The 18495-nt window shown below is 64.4% G+C and overlaps 1 protein-coding gene across 1 annotated transcript in view; it reads right to left on the bottom strand.

Annotated features, from left to right (window-relative positions):
* Positions 1 to 18495, bottom strand: part of HSPG2 (heparan sulfate proteoglycan 2) — a 73942-nt gene that overhangs the window by 23304 nt on the left and 32143 nt on the right. Inside the window, 31 exon segments of the mRNA XM_054175938.1 lie at positions 935 to 1086; positions 1220 to 1358; positions 1651 to 1805; positions 1886 to 2024; positions 2107 to 2252; positions 2332 to 2467; positions 2551 to 2693; positions 3302 to 3442; positions 3540 to 3662; positions 3861 to 3920; positions 5825 to 6005; positions 6817 to 6917; positions 7220 to 7330; positions 7522 to 7748; positions 11071 to 11157; positions 11234 to 11361; positions 11452 to 11565; positions 12848 to 13078; positions 13164 to 13244; positions 13332 to 13424; positions 14123 to 14314; positions 14394 to 14534; positions 14611 to 14699; positions 14790 to 14839; positions 14927 to 15013; positions 15091 to 15218; positions 15298 to 15411; positions 16707 to 16818; positions 16907 to 17025; positions 17099 to 17278; positions 17590 to 17763. Coding sequence (XP_054031913.1) covers positions 935 to 1086; positions 1220 to 1358; positions 1651 to 1805; positions 1886 to 2024; positions 2107 to 2252; positions 2332 to 2467; positions 2551 to 2693; positions 3302 to 3442; positions 3540 to 3662; positions 3861 to 3920; positions 5825 to 6005; positions 6817 to 6917; positions 7220 to 7330; positions 7522 to 7748; positions 11071 to 11157; positions 11234 to 11361; positions 11452 to 11565; positions 12848 to 13078; positions 13164 to 13244; positions 13332 to 13424; positions 14123 to 14314; positions 14394 to 14534; positions 14611 to 14699; positions 14790 to 14839; positions 14927 to 15013; positions 15091 to 15218; positions 15298 to 15411; positions 16707 to 16818; positions 16907 to 17025; positions 17099 to 17278; positions 17590 to 17763 — 4074 coding nt within the window.

The following is an 18495-nucleotide window of genomic DNA, read 5'->3' as shown; positions in this document are numbered from 1 at the left end:
GCCACCAAGGCTTGCATGGGACTACTTGGGCATGCATGGGACCACCAGAGCTTGCAAGGGGCCACTTGGCCTTGCATAAAGTCATAGACTCAGAGAGTTGTTTTGGTTGGAAAAGCCTTCCAGGATCATCAAGTGCAACCACCAACCTAAGCATTAGACCATGTCCCCAGGTGCCATGGCCACACAACACAGGTGGCCCAATGCAGGGTGCCACAATGGCGACTTGGCATGGGCTGCATGAGCTTGAATGGAGACACCAGGGCTGGCATAGGGTCTAGGTTTACATAAGGCCACCTAACCTTCCATGGGGCCACCAGAGCTTGCATGGGACCACTTGGGCTTGCATGGGGCCACCTGGTCTTGGCTGAGCTACTGGGGTTGGCATGGGGTCTTCCTGGACTTGCATAAGGCCACCAGAGCTTGCATGGGACCACTTGGGCTTGCATGGGACCACTTGGGCTTACATGGCATCACTTGGGCTTGCATGGACCACCAGAGCTTGCATGGGACCACTTGGGCTTGCATGGGACCACTTGGGCTTGCATGGACCACCAGAGCTTGCATGGGACCACTTGGGCTTACATGGCATCACTTGGGCTTGCATGGACCACCAGAGCTTGCATGGGACCACCTGGGCTAGCATGGGATCACTTGGGCTTGCATGGACCACCAGAGCTTGCATGGGACTACTTGGGCTTGCATGGGACCACCTGGGCTTGCATGGACCACCAGGGCTTGAATGGGGCCACCTGGGCTTGCATGGACCACCAGGGCTTGAATGGGGCCACCTGGGCTTGACCAAGCTAGCAGGGCTGGCGTGGGGTCTCCCTGCACTTGCACTGGGACACCTGACCTTGCGTGGGGCCACTGAAGCTTACACAGGACCCCAGGACAAGCCCTCCCCTCCCCTCCCCATCCCCATCCGTGTCCCTACCTGGTGCCTGGCGGGCAGGGACCCCCCGCGCTTGTACCAGGTGACGGTGGCCTGCGCGGGGCTGGCGATGACGCAGTTGAGGTCCAGGGTCTGTCCCTCGGCCAGGGTGGAGGATGGGGACTCGATGCGCAGCGGGGTGCTGCCGCCTGGCACTGGGGACCGAGACCAGAGGCTGACACCGGTGACCGCGGCACAGCCTTGCTGGCACCGGCGCAGGGCCGGGCTCGGTGCTGTGGCACACGGGGACCCCCCCACCGGAACTGACCCCCCCTGGCCCCCACTCACGGTAGGCGCTGGCAGAGCTGGGCTGGATTGTGACCATCACAGCAGACTCCTTGGTGGTGGCCCCGCTGGTCACCCTGCACACGTACTCGCCCGAGTCGGCCGCCGTCACCTGCAGCAGCCGCAGCCGGGAGCCAGACATCTGCAGGGAGGGCACACAGGGCTCAGCAGGGACCCCTCAGCCTGCTCAGGGACAGCAGCACTTGCACAGAGCCACCCGGGCTGCCACAAGGCCACCTGAGCTTCCATGGTGTCACTTGGGCTTGCATGGGGCCACCATACAGAGCACTTCCATGGGGCCACACGGGTGGGTATGGGGCCACTGGGGCTTCCATGAGGTCACTTGGGCTTGTATGGAGCCACCAGAGATTGCAAGGGGCCAGGGATCAACCCAAACCCCCTCCCCTGGGTGACATCCCTCTGGTGTCCCCTACCTGATGCTTGGCCGGCAGGGACCCTCCACGCTTGTACCAGGTGACAGTGGCCTGGCCCTGCCCTGCCACCACACAGTTGAGGTCCAGGCTCTGTCCCTCGGCCACGGTGGACGAGGAAGCCTCGATCCGGACAGGGACACCCGAAGCTGATGGCCCTGGAGGGAGGGGGGATGGAGCTGTGGTCACCTATTTGGGCCCAGCACGTCCCCAGCAGTGCCACCGAGCCTGCTCTCACCATAGGACGAGCTGGAGCCGGGCACCACGGTGACAACGACGGAGGCCTCGCGGGCACCGGTGCCCAGGCTGGCCCTGCACACGTACTCGCCGGAGTCGGCTGCCGTGACGTGGGGCACACGCAGCCGGGAGCCTGAGACCTGGGGTTGGGGACAGCCATCAGTGTCACAGGGTGAGGGCAGGGCGGGGTTTGGGGTGCTGCTTGTGCTGCCTGGGCCCTACCTGGTGCCCGGCGGGCAAGGAGCCGCCGCGCCTGTACCAGGTGACGGTGCTGGAGCCAGGTCCTGCCACCACACAGTCAAGGTCCAGGGTCTGGCCCTCGGTGACGGATGGGGACGAGGACTCTATGCGGACTGGCGCTGCCATCCCTGCCAGGGGGCACATGGGTGGGTTGTGGTCCCACCAAAAGCATCCCTGTACCATGACAGCGCCCCCCACCCGCCTCACCTGGCACCACGGCCACCTCGATGGCTGCCCGGGCCGTGCCAGCGGCGCTGGTGCCCACGCAGAGGTAGATGCCACCATCGGGCGGTGCCACGGAGGGGATGACCAGCGTGGCGATGTCACCCTGCTCGGCACGGGACTGCGGCACCAGGGTGGGTGTGAGTGGCACTGCTGTGCACCCACACCCCCCCAGAGCACCCAGGGGTGCTGATGCCAGCTCACCTGCGGGGGCAGAGTGCCACCCTGCTTCTCCCAGGTGATGGTGGCAGTAGGTGACCCTGAGACGCGGCAGTAGAGCCGCACCGTGGAGCCCTCCTGCACCTCCGTCCGCTCCGGGCTCACCTGCACCTGGGGGCTGCCAGGCCCTGCAGGCACAGGGGTCAGGGTGGCACCAGGGAATGTGGGGGCAAAGGAGGTGACAGCAGTGATGCAGAGCATGGGCAGGATGGGGACAACAGGGGCGATGGGGACAGTGGAGATGATGGCACAATGGGGATGGTGGCACAATGGAGAGGGTGGCATAGTGGAGGTGGTGGCACAATGGAGATAGTGGCACAAGGGGGATGATGGCTTAATGGGGATAGTGGCACAATGGAGAGGGTGGCACAATGGGCATGATGGCACAATGGAGGTGGTGGCACAATGGGGATGGTAGCACAATGGAGGTGGTGGCATAATGGAGAAGGTGGCACAATGCGAATGGTGGCACAATGGGGATGGTGGCACAAGGGGAATGGTGGCACAATGGGGATGGTGGCACAAGGGGAATGGTGGCACAATGGGGATGGTGGCACAACGGGGATGGTGGCGCAAGGGGAATGGTGGCACAAGAGGAATGGTGGCACAATGGAGATGGTGGCACAATGGGGATGGTGGCACAAGGGGAATGGTGGCACAAGGTGGACAATGGGGACAAGAGTGCAGTGGGGACAATGGAGCCCATGGGGATGGCAGTGATGCTGCTGGGGCTCACCTTGCACGTGGAGGAAGGCCCTGGCCGTGTGGTGCCCGGCGCTGCTGCGTGCCCGGCAGGCGTAGTGCCCCTCGTCGGCAGGCTCCACGGCGCCGATCCGCAGCGTCCCGCCCTGCACCACCGCCCGCGGCGACAGCGAGCCTGCGGGCACGCCACCCCCGGTCACCCCTGCTCACCCTCTGCCCAACCCCGGTGCCAACGCACCCCCCTCCCCCTCCCAACCCCGGCGGGCACCTACCGAGCCACTCGAGGGTGGGCGGGGGGTTGCCGGTGCCCAGGCAGCGGAACTCTGCCGGCTGCCCTGGTGCCACGCTCAGCTGCGCCGGCTCCACGCTGGCGGTGGGGGCGGTGGTGGTGCCAGCTGCGGTGAGAGGCGGGGGTGGGGAGCTCAGGGTGTGCTGGGCACCCCCCACCACGGTGCTGGCCCCGGGTGGTGGGGGTGGTGGGAAGCGGGGGGGGCAGCGTGGCACGGCTGGCACGAGCGGGTGCGTGGTGGTGCCAGGCATGCAGCGGGTGGGGGGCAGCGCGTGGACCCCCGTGCCCCGCGGCGGTGACTCACCAGGTCTGTGCCCCTCCATGAACTCCACAGGGCCGTAGAACATTTGGGTCTTCGAGGGGGCTGCAAGAGGGCACAGGGCTCAGGGGAGGGTGCCCATTGCTCCCGCCTCTGGGCATCCAGCGTGCCCATCACCCTGCTCATCACCCACTGCCACAGAGCCTGGGCACCAGGCAAGCACCCACAGCACCTGGTAGCGAGGCTGCCCATGGCCAGGGCATCTGTGCCCATCGCCGGTGTCTGGGCAGCCAGACTGCCCACTGCCCTGCCAGCTGGGCACTGATGGAGCCCATCACCCTGACACCTGGGCACCAAGGGTGTTCATCACCTCAGCATCCGGGCACTAAGCGTGCCCATCACCCTGGCACAGCCACTGCTCCCAGGCTAGGAGAGGTGAGCATCCTCACCAACCCCAGTATGGTGCCCATCACCCTGGCATCTGGCTGTTGAGCCTTCCCATCACCCCCAGTATCTGGACAGTGACCCTGTCCATTGCCAGGGCTTCTGGGCACCATGCCCAGCATTTGGGCACCAAGTGGGCCAATCATCCCACTGTCTGGGCAGCAAGTGTGCCCATTACCCTGGCATTTGGGAGTGGAGGATGCCCAACAGATTGGCATCTAAGGACCAAGTGAATGCATCGCTTCAGTGTCTGGGCACCAAGCATGCCCATTACCCCAGTGTCTGGGCACCAAGTATGCCCACTGACTTGGCATTGGCACCAAGTGTGCTCATCAGCCTGGTATCTGGGCAGTGAGCGTGCCCATCACCCTTGGTCTATGACTGGCAAGCATTCACCCAGTGTCTAGGCACTGAGCATGCCCTTCACCCTGGCATCTGGGCATGGAGAGAGCCCATCACTGCAGGACCTGGGCACTGAGCACGCTGTCACCCTGGCATCTGGGCATGGAGAGTGCCCATCACTGCAGGACCTGGGCACCGAGCACGGCTGTCACCCTGGCATCTGGGCATGGAGAGTGCCCATCACTGCAGGACCTGGGCACCGAGCACGGCTGTCACCCTGGCAGCTGGGCATGGAGAGTGCCCATCACTGCAGGACCCGGGCACCGAGCACGGCTGTCACCCTGGCATCTGGGCATGGAGAGTGCCCATCACTGCAGGACCCGGGCACCGAGCACGGCTGTCACCCTGGCATCTGGGCATGGAGAGTGCCCATCACTGCAGGACCTGGGCACCGAGCACGGCTGTCACCCTGGCATCTGGGCATGGAGAGTGCCCATCACTGCAGGACCTGGGCACCGAGCACGGCTGTCACCCTGGCATCTGGGCATGGAGAGTGCCCATCACTGCAGGACCTGGGCACCGAGCACGGCTGTCACCCTGGCAGCTGGGCATGGAGAGTGCCCATCACTGCAGGACCCGGGCACCGAGCACGGCTGTCACCCTGGCATCTGGGCATGGAGAGTGCCCATCACTGCAGGACCTGGGCACCGAGCACGGCTGTCACCCTGGCAGCTGGGCATGGAGAGTGCCCATCACTGCAGGACCCGGGCACCGAGCACGGCTGTCACCCTGGCATCTGGGCATGGAGAGTGCCCATCACTGCAGGACCTGGGCACCGAGCACGGCTGTCACCCTGGCATCTGGGCATGGAGAGTGCCCATCACTGCAGGACCCGGGCACCGAGCACGGCTGTCACCCTGGCATCTGGGCATGGAGAGTGCCCATCACTGCAGGACCTGGGCACCGAGCACGGCTGTCACCCTGGCATCTGGGCATGGAGAGTGCCCATCACTGCAGGACCTGGGCACCGAGCACGGCTGTCACCCTGGCATCTGGGCATGGAGAGTGCCCATCACTGCAGGACCTGGGCACCGAGCACGGCTGTCACCCTGGCATCTGGGCATGGAGTGTGCCCATCACTGCAGGACCCGGGCACCGAGCACATCCGTCCCGCTGGCAGCCGCGGGCACGTGTGCCCGGCGTGCCCGCGCGGCAGGGCTCACCCTGCACGTAGAGCGTGGCGGTGCCCTCGTCCATGGCCAGCATGTTGGAGCCGGTGCAGACGTAGACGCCGGCGTCCTCGGGCCGCACGCGCCGCAGCGTCAGGATGCCGTTGAAGTCCACGGCGCCGGGCGGCAGCGTCCCGTGGCTCTGCCGCGTCCACACCAGCGTGTAGGCGGGAGACTGGCAGAGAGAGAGGGGGGCACGGCGTGGGCACGTGGAGAGGGCTCTGCTGGGTGTGCTGGGCACCCGCAGGGTGGGCACCCGGGGGGGTGGTGTGTCCCCAGAAAGCCTGGAGGTGCCCCGGGGTGCTTGGGCGATTCCTATGATCACACTGGCACCCAAGGGCTCCCCTGTGCCCTGCGTGGCCCCAAGGGCACACGTTGCCCTGCATGTCCTCGTGGGCACCTAGGGGTGTCCCTGTGCCCTGCATGACCCCAAGGGTACCCATGTGCCCTTCCTATCCTTAAGGGCACCTAAGGGTGTCCCTGTGCCCTGCATGACCCCAAGGGTACCCATGTGCCCTTCCTATCCTTAAGGGCACCTAGGGGTGTCCCTGTGCCCTGCATGCCCTCGGGGGCGCTTGGGGATGTTCCTGTGCCCTGCATGGCCCCAAGGGTACCCATGTGCCCTTCCTATCCTTAAGGGCACCTAGGGATGTCCCTGTGCCCTGCATGGTCCCAAGGGTACCCATGTGCCCTGCATGTCCTCACAAGTACCTAGGGGTGTCCTTGTGCCCTGCCTAGCCCCATGGGGACCTAGGGGTGTTCCCATACCCCTTCATATCCTCATGGGCACTTAGCATCCCTGTGCCCTGCATGGCCCCAAGGGCACCCATGTGCCCTGCATGTCCTCATGGGCACCTAGGGGTGTCCCTGTGCCCTGCACGTCCCCATTAGCACTGCCCAGTGATGTCCCTCTCCTCTGTGTGCCCAGGCAGGTACCCAAAGGTGCCCACACATGCCCCACCACACCACAGCACCGCTCAGCTCACCTTGCTCTTGGCAGTGCAGACGAAGGTGACGTCGGTGCCAGGCTGTACCCGCTGTACCCGCTTCTCCTCCACGGTCACCGTGATGGCTTTGTCAGGGCTCTCTGCAGTGAGGCAGGAGAGCTGAGTTCAGCTGCTGCCAGCAGCAGGGTGCCCCCAGCCAGGTGTCAGGGAGCCCCTGGTGCCAGCCACCCCAATAGTGACCTACCAGTGCCAGCCACCCACCCTGACAGTGACCTCCTGGTACCAGTCACCCATCCTAATGTTCACCTCCCAATGCCCGTCATCCACCCTGACAGCAACCTCCCAGTGCCAGCCACCCACTCCAACGGTGACCTCCTGGTGCCAGCCACCCACCCTAATGTTGACCTCCCGGTGCCAGCCACCCACCCCGCCGGTGACCTACCGGTGACGATGACCTCGGCGCGGCTGGCATTGCTGTGCCGCAGGTTGCGGCAGGAGCAGACGTAGACCCCGGCGGCGGAGGGCTGGATGCTGGCGAAGTGCAGCTCCTCACCTGGGGGTGGCACACAGCGGGTGGGTATAGTGGGCACATGGATGGGGGTGAGCCCACTGGAGTGGGTATAGTGGGGTGAGTATTGTGGGCACACAGCTCCTCGCCTGGGGCTGGCACACAGCTGACACCCACGTCCCCCCCTCCAGCCTTGAGGACACCCCCAGTGTCCCCCTCCCAGAGCCACCCAATACCTTGTCTCCGGCTCTGGGCACCCTCAGGGAGGGGTTTGCCATCCTCTCGTGCCCAGTGGTAGTAGAAGGGGGGCTGGCCGGTGGCCTGGCACCGCAGGGTGACGTCGCTGCCCTGTGCCACCGCGGTGCGCGGGGGGTGGATGTGGACAGCCAGGGGCACCGCGGAGCCCACCGGGACACAGCCCTGCCCGAGGGCCGTGGGGTCACCGGTGTAGCCAGGGGCACAGCTGTGGGGGGACAGAGGGGGGAGTGAGGGGGTGCAGAGATTGAGGGGGGAGCCCCCTGGGGTGGGTAGAGCAGGGTGGGCATTGTGGGTACATATATGGGGTGAGCACATTGGGATGGGTACAGTAGGGTGGGCATAGTGGGCACACGTATGGAGGTGAGCCCACTGATATGGGTACAGTGGGGTGGGTATCATGGGTACCTGTTTGGGGGTGAGCATATTGGGGTGGGTATAGTGGGGTGCATATATTGGAGTGAGCCCAGTGGGATGGCTACAGTGGGGTCTATATAGCAGGGTGAGCATCTTGGGGTGGGCACAGTGGGGTGGGTACAGGGGGGGGGTGAGCATTTTGAGGTGGGGGTGAGCACATCAAGGTGAGCCCATGGGGATGGATATTTGGGGGTGAGCCCCTGGGGGTGAGAGCCTGGGGTGAAGGTGTCAGGGTGGGTACAGCAGGGTGAGCTTACTGGGTTGGGTATCTGGGGGGGGAGCCCATGGGAGTGGGTGTATTGGGGGGCACACATTGGGGTGGGTCTAGTGAGGTGAGCATCTTGGGGTGCATATATCAGGGTGGGTATGATGGGGTGGGTACAGCAGAGGACACGGGGTGGGTACCTTGGGGTGAGCCCACAGGGGTGCATACATTGGGGTCAGCTCACAGAGGTCAGTAGATTGGGGTGGGTATAGCAGGGGGAGCACTTTGGGGTGAGCCCAGCAGGGTGGGAATGTTGGGGTGAGCGTGTCAGGGTGGCTATAGCAGGAGGATGAGGATATTGGGGTGAGCACTTCGGGATGCATCTACCAGGGTGAGCTCATAGGGGTGAGCACACTGGGGTGGATGTATCAAGGTGAAGAATTTGGGGTGAGCCCCTCAGGGTGGGTATAGAGGTGACCTATTGGGGTGCATGTATTGGGGTGAGCTCATAGGGGTGAGCACACTGGGGTGGATCTATCAAGGTGAAGAATTTGGGGTGAGCTCCTCAGGGTGGGTATAGAGGTGACCTATTGGGGTGCATGTATTGGGGTGAGCTCATAGGGGTGAGTACACTGGGGTGGATCTATCAAGGTGAGCACTTTGGGGTGAGCCCCTCAGGGTGAGTACACCAGGGTGGGTATAGAAGTGACCCTTTGGGGGTGCATAGGGTGAGTACATCAGGGTGGGTATAGAGGTGACCCTTGGGGGTGCATAGGGTGAGTACATCAGGGTGGCTGTACCAGGGTGGGTACAGCAGGAGACTGTTGGGGTGGGGGTACCAGGGTGAGCAGTTTGGGGTGAACCCCATCAGGATGGGGATGTTGGGGTGAGCTCATCAGGGTGGGTATAAAGGTGAGCCCACTGCAGGGCAGATATTGGGGTGAGCTCATAGGGGTGAGCACACTGGGGTGAACACACTGGGGTGGATCTGTCAAGGTGAGCACTTTGGGGTGAGCCCCTCAGGGTGAGTACATTGGGGTGAGCCTATCAGGGTGGGTATAGAGGTGACCCATTGAGGTGAGCTCATAGGGTGAGTGTATCAGGGGGGGTGTGCCAAGGTGGGTGTACTGGGGTGGGTACAGCAGGAGAACACTGGGGTGAGTATATTGGGGTGAGAATTTGGGGGTGGGTATGTCAGGGTGGGTATAAGGGTGAGTGTTTGGGGGTGAGCACTTTGAGGTGGGTATGTCGGGGTGAGACCATTGGGGTGAGGCCATCAGCAGGGGTATACCAGGGTGGGCATGGCAGAGGGCATTGGGGTGGGTGTGCTGGGGTGAGCCCACAGGGGTGCATGTATTGGGGTGAGCTCAGAGGGGTGAGCACACTGGGGTGGATCTATCAAGGTGAGCACTTTAGGGTGAGCCACTCAGGGTGGGTACATTGGGGTGAGCACATCAGGGTGGGTATAGAGGTGACCCTTTGGGGTGCATAGGGTGAGTGTATCAGGGTGGGTGTACCAGGGCGAGCAGTTTGGGGTGAACCCCATCAGGATGGGGATGTTGGGGTGAGCCCATCAGGGTGGGTATAAAGGTGAGCCCACTGCAGGGCAGATACTGGGGTGAGATCACTGGGCTGAGCACACTGGGGTGAGCAGATGTGAGCTGAGGGGAGCATTATGGGCTGGGTATGGCAGGGTAGGGAGAAGGGTGAGGATTGTGGGGTGACTACAGGGGGGTGAGCCTGTTGGATTGAATATTGGGGTGAGCAGGTCGGGGTGGGGATATGGGGCTGTGCACTTTGGGCTGGGTATAGTGGGGTGAGTCCATCAGGATGGTTGTATTGGGGTGAGCATCTCAGAGTGGGTATAGTGGGAGGGGGATATTGGGGTGAGCCCACCAGGGTAGGTATATTGGGGTGAGGCCATCGAGGTGAGCAGTTTGGGGTGGGTATATTGGGGTGAGCAAGTCAGGGTGGGTACATTGGGGTGAGCATTTTGGGGTGAGCCCATGGGGTGGGGTTTTGAGGGTGGGCATATTGGGGTGACCCCATCAAGGTGAGTTTATCAGGGTAAGCATTTTGGGGGGAGCCCATGGGGTGGGTTTTGGGGGTGGGTATCTGAGGTGAGGATGTCAGGGTAGGATCATCAGGGTGAGCATTTTGGGGTGAGCACAAGGGGTGGGGGTTTTGAGGGTGGGCATATTGGGGTGACCCCATCAAGGTGAGTTTATCAGGATGAGTGTTTTAGGGTGAGCACCTGGGGTGGGGTTTTGGGGGTGGGTACCTGGGGGTGGATATCTGGGGTGAGCTTGTCAGGGTGGGTTTATCAGGGTGAGTGTTTAGGGGTGAGCTCATGGGGTGGTTTTTGGGGGTGGGTATCTGAGGTGAGCCTGTCAGGGTGGGTATATTGGGGTGAGCATTTTGGGGTGAGCCCAGGGGGTAGGTTTTGGGGGTGGGTATATTGGGGTGGGCATTTTGGAGTGAGCCTATCAGGGTGGGGTTTAGGAGGTGGGCACTCACCCATCAAGGTGAGTTTATCAGGGTGAGCATTTTGGGGTGAGCTCAGGGGGTGGGTTTTGGGGGTGAGTATAGTGGGGTGAGCCTGTCAGGGTGGGTTTCTCAGGGTGAGCATTTTGGGGTGAGCCCAGGGGGTGGGTTTTGGTGGGGGGTATATTGGGGTGAGCCTGTCAGGGTGGGTTCTCAGGGTGAGCATTTTGGGGTGAGCCCAGGGGGTGGGTTTTGGGGGTGGGTATAGTGGGGTGAGCCTGTCAGGGTGGGTTTCTCAGGGTGAGCATTTTGGGGTGAGCCCAGGGGGTGGGTATATTGGGGTGAGCCTGTCAGGGTGGGTTTCTCATGGGGAGCATTTTGGGGTGAGCCCAGGGGGGTGTGTCTGTGGGGTGCTGCCCCTCACCGCTCGCAGTACTGCCCGGTGTAGCCTGGCTCGCAGGCGGTGCAGCGGTACCCGCTGCCTCCCAGACTCTCACAGGTCCTGGAAAACCTGTGGGGAGGGCCAGGGTGAGGTGGGGGCACAGCCCCTCCCCAGCACCCCCCCACCCCCTAGCACTGGCACTCACTGGTTTTCGGGGTAGGGGAGGGGACAGGCACAGGGCTGGCAGTCCTCGGGGGTACCGGCGGTGGCATCGCCGTAGAACCCAGGGGCACACTGGTCACAGAAATCCCCTGCAGTGTTGTGCAAGCATCCCTGGGGGGGAAGGATGATACAAATTGGGGGGGTTATGGCTGGCACGAGCCCCCAGCCCCCCCCGAAACCCCTGATGATGTGAAGGCTTACGGAGCAGGCGCCGCTCTCGGGGTGGCAGCTCTCCGAGTGCCCATTGCACTCACACAGCTCACAGTGCCCCAGGTACAGCCCCCCCCCGGAGCGGGTGTAACCAGGGGCACAGTCCTGCCAAGGCAGAAAAGGGGGGGGTCAGCATTGGGTGGAGTCCAACAGGATGGCATTTAACAAGTCCAAGTGCCAGGCTCTGCACTTAGAAGCACAGAACCACAGAACTGCCAGGGCTGGAAGGGAGCTCAAGGCTCAGCCAGTTCCAACCCCCTGCCATGGGCAGGGACACCTCACACCACAGCAGGTTGCTCACAGCCACCTCCAGCCTGGCTGCAAACACCTCCAGGCAGGAGGCTTCCACCACCTCCCTGGGCAGCCTGTGCCAGGCTCTCACCACCCTCCTGGGGAACAATTTCTTCCTCACAGCCAATCTCAATCTCCCCACTTCTACTTCTGCTCCATCCCCCCCAATCCTGTCCCTCCCTGACACCCTCAGAAGTCCCTCCCCAGCTTTCCTGCAGCCCCCTGCAGATCCTGGAAGGCCACAATGAGGTCTCCTGGGAGCCTTCTCCTCTCCAGACTGAACAACCCCAACTCTCTCAGGCTGCCCACTTTGGCCACAACAACTCCAGGCAGCTACAGGCTGGGGGCAGAGTGGCTGAGAGCAGCCAGGCAGAGAGGGACCTGGGGATACTGGTGGAGAGCACCTGAACATGAGCCAGCAGTGTGCCCAGGAGGCCAAGAAGGCCAAGGGCATCCTGGCCTGCATCAGGAACAGTGTGGCCAGCAGGAGCAGGGAAGTCCTTGTGCCCTGTGCTCAGCACTGCTCAGGCCACACCTGGAGTCCTGTGTCCAGTTCTGGGCTCCTCAGGTTAGGAAAGAGGTTGAGCTGCTGGAAGGTGTCCAGAGAAGGGCAACAAAGCTGAGGAGGGGTCTGGAGCACAGCCCTGGGAGGAGAGGCTGAGGGAGCTGGGGTTGCTTAGCCTGGAGAAGAGGAGGCTCAGGGGAGACCTCATTGCTCTCTGCAACTCCCTGAAGGGAGGTTGGAGCCAGGTGGGGGTTGGGTTCTTCTCCCAGGCACCCAACACCAGAACAAGAGGACACAGTCTCAAGCTGTGCCAGGGGAGGTTTAGGCTGGAGGTGAGGAGAAAGTTCTTCCCAGTAAGAGAGATTGGCCCTTGGGATGTGCTGCCCAGGGAGGTGGTGGAGTCCCCATCCCTGGATGTGGCCCTTGGAGCCATGGTTTAGCTGTCAGGAGGCGTTGGGGATTAGGTCCTAGGTTGGGCTTGCTGAGCTCTGAGCTCTTTTCCATCCTGGCTGATTCTGTGATTCTGTGACCCCACCCCCCACACCCCTGGGGCGGGGGTTGGGTGGTGCTGGATGGCTGTGCCAGCCTCACCTGGCAGGACAGGCCGTGGTAGCCGGGGGGGCAGCGGCACTCCTCCACCTCCAGGGCCGGGGGGAGGCCGGGCTGGGGGGGCACAGCGGTGTCCATGCTGACGTCGGCGATGCTGGAGGCAGAGGTGCTGCTGGAGTAGGTGGCTCGGATCAGGACCTCCTCCAGGTCGGCCAAAGCCATCAGCAGGTGCTCCCTGGTCGCCGGCTGCCCGTCGGGCCGCTGCCAGTATTGCTGCGGGCACAGGGGAGGCGTGGGGCAGGGCACACACGCAGGGCCCGGGGGGCACGCAGGGACAAAAGCCCCCCCGGGCTCCTACCTCCCGGAAGATGATCTCCATGGCCTGGGGGCTGTGCGGGGGCAGGGCGGGCTGGTAGGCCACCAGCGTGATGTCGTTGCCCTGTGGACAGAGAGGTGTCGTGGGGGGGCCCTGGTGCCGCCCTCTGCCGGTCCCACCCAGCCCTGGCACCCCCTGGCACCCCCTTACCGTGATCTGGACGTCGGCGTCGGGCAGGGCAGCCCCCTGCCCCCCCGGGCTGTGCGTCAGGGTGTAGCGGAGACGACCCCCGTAGGAGCCCACCTAGGGCAGAGGGAGTGGCAGTGGGGTGGGGATGGGGTGGGGATGGGAGAGGGGTTGAGGTGGGGATGGGAGTGGGGTTGGGATTGGGGTGGGGATGGGGTGGGGATGGGAGTGGGGTTGGGATTGGGGTGGGGTTGGGAGAGGGGTTGAGGTGGGGATGGGAGTGGGGTTGGAAATGGAGTGGGGATGGGAGTGGGGTTGGGAGCAGGGTTGGGGGGGGATGGGAGTGGGGTGAGGGTGGGATTGGGTTGGTGTGGGTATTGGGGTGGGGTTGGGGTGGGGTTGGGGTGGGGTTGGGGATGGGAATGGGGTTGGGAATGGGGTTGGGGTCAGATTGGGGATGGGATTGGGATTGAGGTGGGGATGGAAGTGGGGTGGGATGGGCGAGGGAGAGGGAGAGGGAGAGGGAGAGGGAGAGGGAGAGGGAGAGGGAGAGGGAGAGGGAGAGGGAGAGGGAGAGGGATGAGATAGGGATGAGGAAGGGGAAAGGGGAAAGGGGAAGGAGAAGGAGAAGGGGGAAGTGGGAAGGGGAAAGGAAGAGAGGAGAACAGAAAAGGAGAGGGCAGCAGACAGGGCAGGCTGCAGCCTCCTGCCCCAGGGGCAGGGCACCCAGGGGTGCCCACGGGGAGCAGGGGCAGGCTGGGTGCTCCCACAGGCACCCCTGCCCCTGGGGGGCTGTGGGGACAGCCCCCCCCTACCTTGTCCCCCTGGTAGGGGGGTGGCAGCTGCCAGTAGTAGGAGTCAGGGGGCAGCTCCCCGAAGCGGTGGTAGCTGAGGCGGGGCTGGGCCGTGCCAGGCTCCACCACCAGGCCGGTGCCCACCCGGGTGCTGCGCTGCCGGTTCACCAAGGCGAAGCCCTGGGCATTGCCAGGGGCGAAGGGCGTCCGGACCTGGCGGTGGGACAGGGGTGGTGAGCGGGGGGGGGGGGGCAGGCTGGGCACGCCTGGGGCCGTCAGGGGGCACACTCACGGCGCTGCGGGCATAGGAGGTGCTGGCACAGTGCTGGACGATGCCCATGCAGAAGCAGGGCAGGCACCCGGCCGGCTCGCTGGCACTCAGGTGGAAATGGTGGGCACGGCAGGTGGCACAGTGGGGACCTTCCACGTTGGCCTGGGAGGGGGACACGGGGTGGGTGCCAAGGCCCTGTCACCCCCTCCCGGGGCTCCGGGGCAGGCCCGAGGCTCACCTTGCACTGGCACTGCCCGCTGGCATCGCAGCCCTCACCGATACTGCCACGGGGGTCACACTGGCACTGCCCGCTGGGGGCACCTGGCTCTGGGGGGTGGTGACAACAGCGATTACACACAGCCCCCCCCCGGTGCCAGCGCAGGGCACCTCCCCTTGCCCCCTCCCTGTGGCACCTACCTCGGCAGGGCTCTCCCCGCAGCGGGTCCCCCACGTACCCGGGCGAGCACCTGCGGGGGCACAGCAAAAGATGCCAGTGAGGGGAGGGCTCTGCACTCCGAAGCCACCCCCGTGCCCAGCCCGGTGTCCCCTCTCACCTCTGGCAGAGGCGCCCGCTGTGCCCGGGGGCACAGGCGCTGCAGGTGGGCTGCCCGTCCGTGTCCGCGAAGCAGATCTTGGTCTCCCTGCAGAGGGCACAAGGGGATGGGTGAGGCCCTGCCAGCGGCCCCGGGCACGGAGGGCACCGGGAGGCGGCACCTACTGGCTGGCACCCTGTGGTCCGTGGCAGGGACAGGGCTGGCAGTCTCCTGGGGTGCCCTGGGTGGCATCACCGTAGTAGCCAGATTGGCACTTGTCGCATTGGGGACCCTCTGTGTGGTCTTGGCAGCCCTGTAACGGGGGAAGGTGATGGCACGGGTGGCACCACCAGGGGGGTGCCAAGGGTGTCTCCTGGCTGTGCTCAGCTCACCTGGCAGACACCAGTCTCGGGGTGGCACTCGCTGGCGTGGCCATGGCACTGGCATGGCTCACACGTGCCCAGGTAGAGCCCAGAGGTGCTGCGAGTGTAGCCGGTGGCACAGTCCTGCAGCGGGCACACAGGGTCAAGCAGGGTGGGCATCACTCACTGCCCCCAGGGGCACACAGGGTCAGGCAGGGTGGGCATCACTCACTGCCCCCAGGGGCACACAGGGTCAGGCAGGGTGGGCATCACTCACTGCCCCCAGGGGCACACAGACACAAGCAGGGTGGGCATCACTCACTGCCCCCAGGGGCACACAGACACAAGCAGGGTGGGCATCACTCACTGCCCCCAGGGGCACACAGACACAAGCAGGGTGGGCATCACTCACTGCCCCCAGGGGCACACAGACACAAGCAGGGTGGGCATCACTCACTGCCCCCAAGGGCACACAGAGACAAGCAGGGTGGGCATCACTCACTGCCCCCAAGGGCACACAGGGTCAAGCAGGGTGGGCATCACTCACTGCCCCCAGGGGCACACAGACACAAGCAGGGTGGGCATCACTCACTGCCCCCAAGGGCACACAGGGTCAAGCAGGGTGGGCATCACTCACTGCCCCCAGGGGCACACAGACACAAGCAGGGTGGGCATCACTCACTGCCCCCAGGGGCACACAGACACAAGCAGGGTGGGCATCACTCACTGCCCCCAAGGGCACACAGAGACAAGCAGGGTGGGCATCACTCACTGCCCCCAAGGGCACACAGGGTCAAGCAGGGTGGGCATCACTCACTGCCCCCAGGGGCACACAGACACAAGCAGGGTGGGCATCACTCACTGCCCCCAGGGGCACACAGACACAAGCAGGGTGGGCATCACTCACTGCCCCCAGGGGCACACAGACACAAGCAGGGTGGGCATCACTCACTGCCCCCAGGGGCACACAGACACAAGCAGGGTGGGCATCACTCACTGCCCCCAAGGGCACACAGAGACAAGCAGGGTGGGCATCACTCACTGCCCCCAAGGGCACACAGACACAAGCAGGGTGGGCATCACTCACTGCCCCCAGGGGCACACAGAGACAAGCAGGGTGGGCATCACTCACTGCCCCCAGGGGCACACAGACACAAGCAGGGTGGGCATCACTCACTGCCCCCAGGGGCACAGAGTCACGCAGGGTGGGCATCACTCATTGCCCCCAGGGGCACACAGACACAAGCAGGGTGGGCACCACTCACTGCCCCCAGGGGCACACAGACACAAGCAGGGTGGGCATCACTCACTGCCCCCAGGGGCACACAGAGACAAGCAGGGTGGGCATCACTCACTGCCCCCAGGGGCACACAGACACAAGCAGGGTGGGCACCAGCCCAAGGGTGTGGGCAGGGCTCAGTGGGCACCGGGGGGCACACCTGGCAGGAGGCTCCGCGGTACCCATCCGGGCAGCTGCAGTCCTCCACCTCCAGCGCGGGCGGGCGGCCGGTGGCGTCTGGCACTGCCACGTCCAGGCTGACGTCTGCCAGTCTGTGGGGCGAGACAGGTCGTGCCCAGCGCCCGGTGCCCTGCCCGCCCGCGGCCCCTGCCGCCCGCGTGCCCGCCCGGTGCCCGGTACCTGCTCTCCTCTGGCCGCTCCGAGTAGGTGGCTCGGATCAGCAGGAGGTCGACGTCTGCCAGCGCCATCAGGAGGTGCTCGCGGGTGGCACTGTGCCCGTCCGCCCGGCGCCAGGCGTGCTGCGGGCACAACCCCCGCCTCAGTGCCCCGCCCCGGCCCCGGGGCCGAGGGGGGGCGCGGGGCGGCGCTCACCTCCCGGAAGGGCACGGTGACGGCGGTGGGCACCCCGGGGGGGAAGCTGGCACCGGAGAAGTGCTCCAGGAGGATGCCGTTGCCCTGCAGCACCACGTCCGGCTGGCGCGGCAGCGGCTGGGCGCCCGGCGGTGCCCGGTGTGCCACCCTGTAGCGCAGCTCCCCGCCGTACGACGTCACCTGCGGCGGGGGGCACGGTGAGGACGGGCACGGCACGGGCACAGCCCCCTTGCCCCCCTTGCCACCCTTGTTCCTCTGCCCACCCTTGTCCCCTTCGACAGCCTTGTCCCTCTTTCCCCCTTGTCACACCTGGCACCCTTGCCCCCTTTGCCCCTCTTGCCCCCCTTGCCACCCTTGTTCCTCTGCCCACCCTTGTTCCCCTGGCCACTCTTGTCCCCTTCGACAGCCTTGTCCCCCCTGCCACCCTTATCCCCTTTGCCAGCCTTGCCACCCTCATCCCCCTTGCCCCCCCTTGCCCCGTGCCCGGGCACCTTGTCCCCGGTGAAGGCCTCGGGCAGCACCCAGTAGTAGACCTCCTGGGGCAGGGTCTGGAAGGCATCGAAGAGCAGCTCCTGCGGCGCGGTGAAGCTGGCACCGGTGCCCGTCTGGGTGCCAGCCAGGTTGGCCAGGGGCAGCGGCGCAGTGCCCTCGGCTGTCAGCAGCACCTGGAAGGGAAGGCCTGGTGGTGGGCATGGCTGGCATGGCACAGCACAAAATGACATGGCACAGCAGGGCACAGAGTGGCACTACCTGGCACAGCACAACATGACGTGGCACAGCACTGCATGGCACAGCATGGCATGGCACAACGTGGCGTGGCATGGTGCTACCCAGCACAGACCAATTATGACATGGCACAAGCTGGCACAGCATGGCATGGCAAGTTGCAACATGGCACTACTTGGCACAGCACAGCATGGCACAGCATGGTACAACATGGCACAGCATGGTACAACATGGCACAGTGTGGTACAACATGGCACAGCACAGCATGGTGTGGCACAACATTGTATAGCCTGGCATGGCACAGTGTGGCATGGCACAGCATGGCAACCCCATGGCACAGCATGATACAGCATGGCACAGCACAGCATAGCATGGAACAACATTGCATAGCCTGGTATGGCACAGTGTGGCATGGCACAGCATGGCATGGCATGGCACTACCCAACACAGACCAATATGACATGGCACAAGCTGGCACAGCGTGGCATGGCATGATACAACATGGCACAGCGTGATACAGCATGGCACAGCACAGCATGGCACAGCACAGCATTGCACAGCCTGGCATGGCACAGTGTGGCATGGCACAGCATGGCACCCCATGGCACATCATGATACAGCATGGCACAGCACAACATTGCACAGCCTGGCATGGCACAGTGTGGCATGGC

This window comes from Dryobates pubescens, chromosome 33 (assembly GCF_014839835.1).
Source record: "Dryobates pubescens isolate bDryPub1 chromosome 33, bDryPub1.pri, whole genome shotgun sequence".
In the NCBI taxonomy this organism is placed as follows: Eukaryota; Metazoa; Chordata; class Aves; order Piciformes; family Picidae; genus Dryobates; species Dryobates pubescens.
This window is presented reverse-complemented; position numbering and strand designations above follow the sequence as displayed.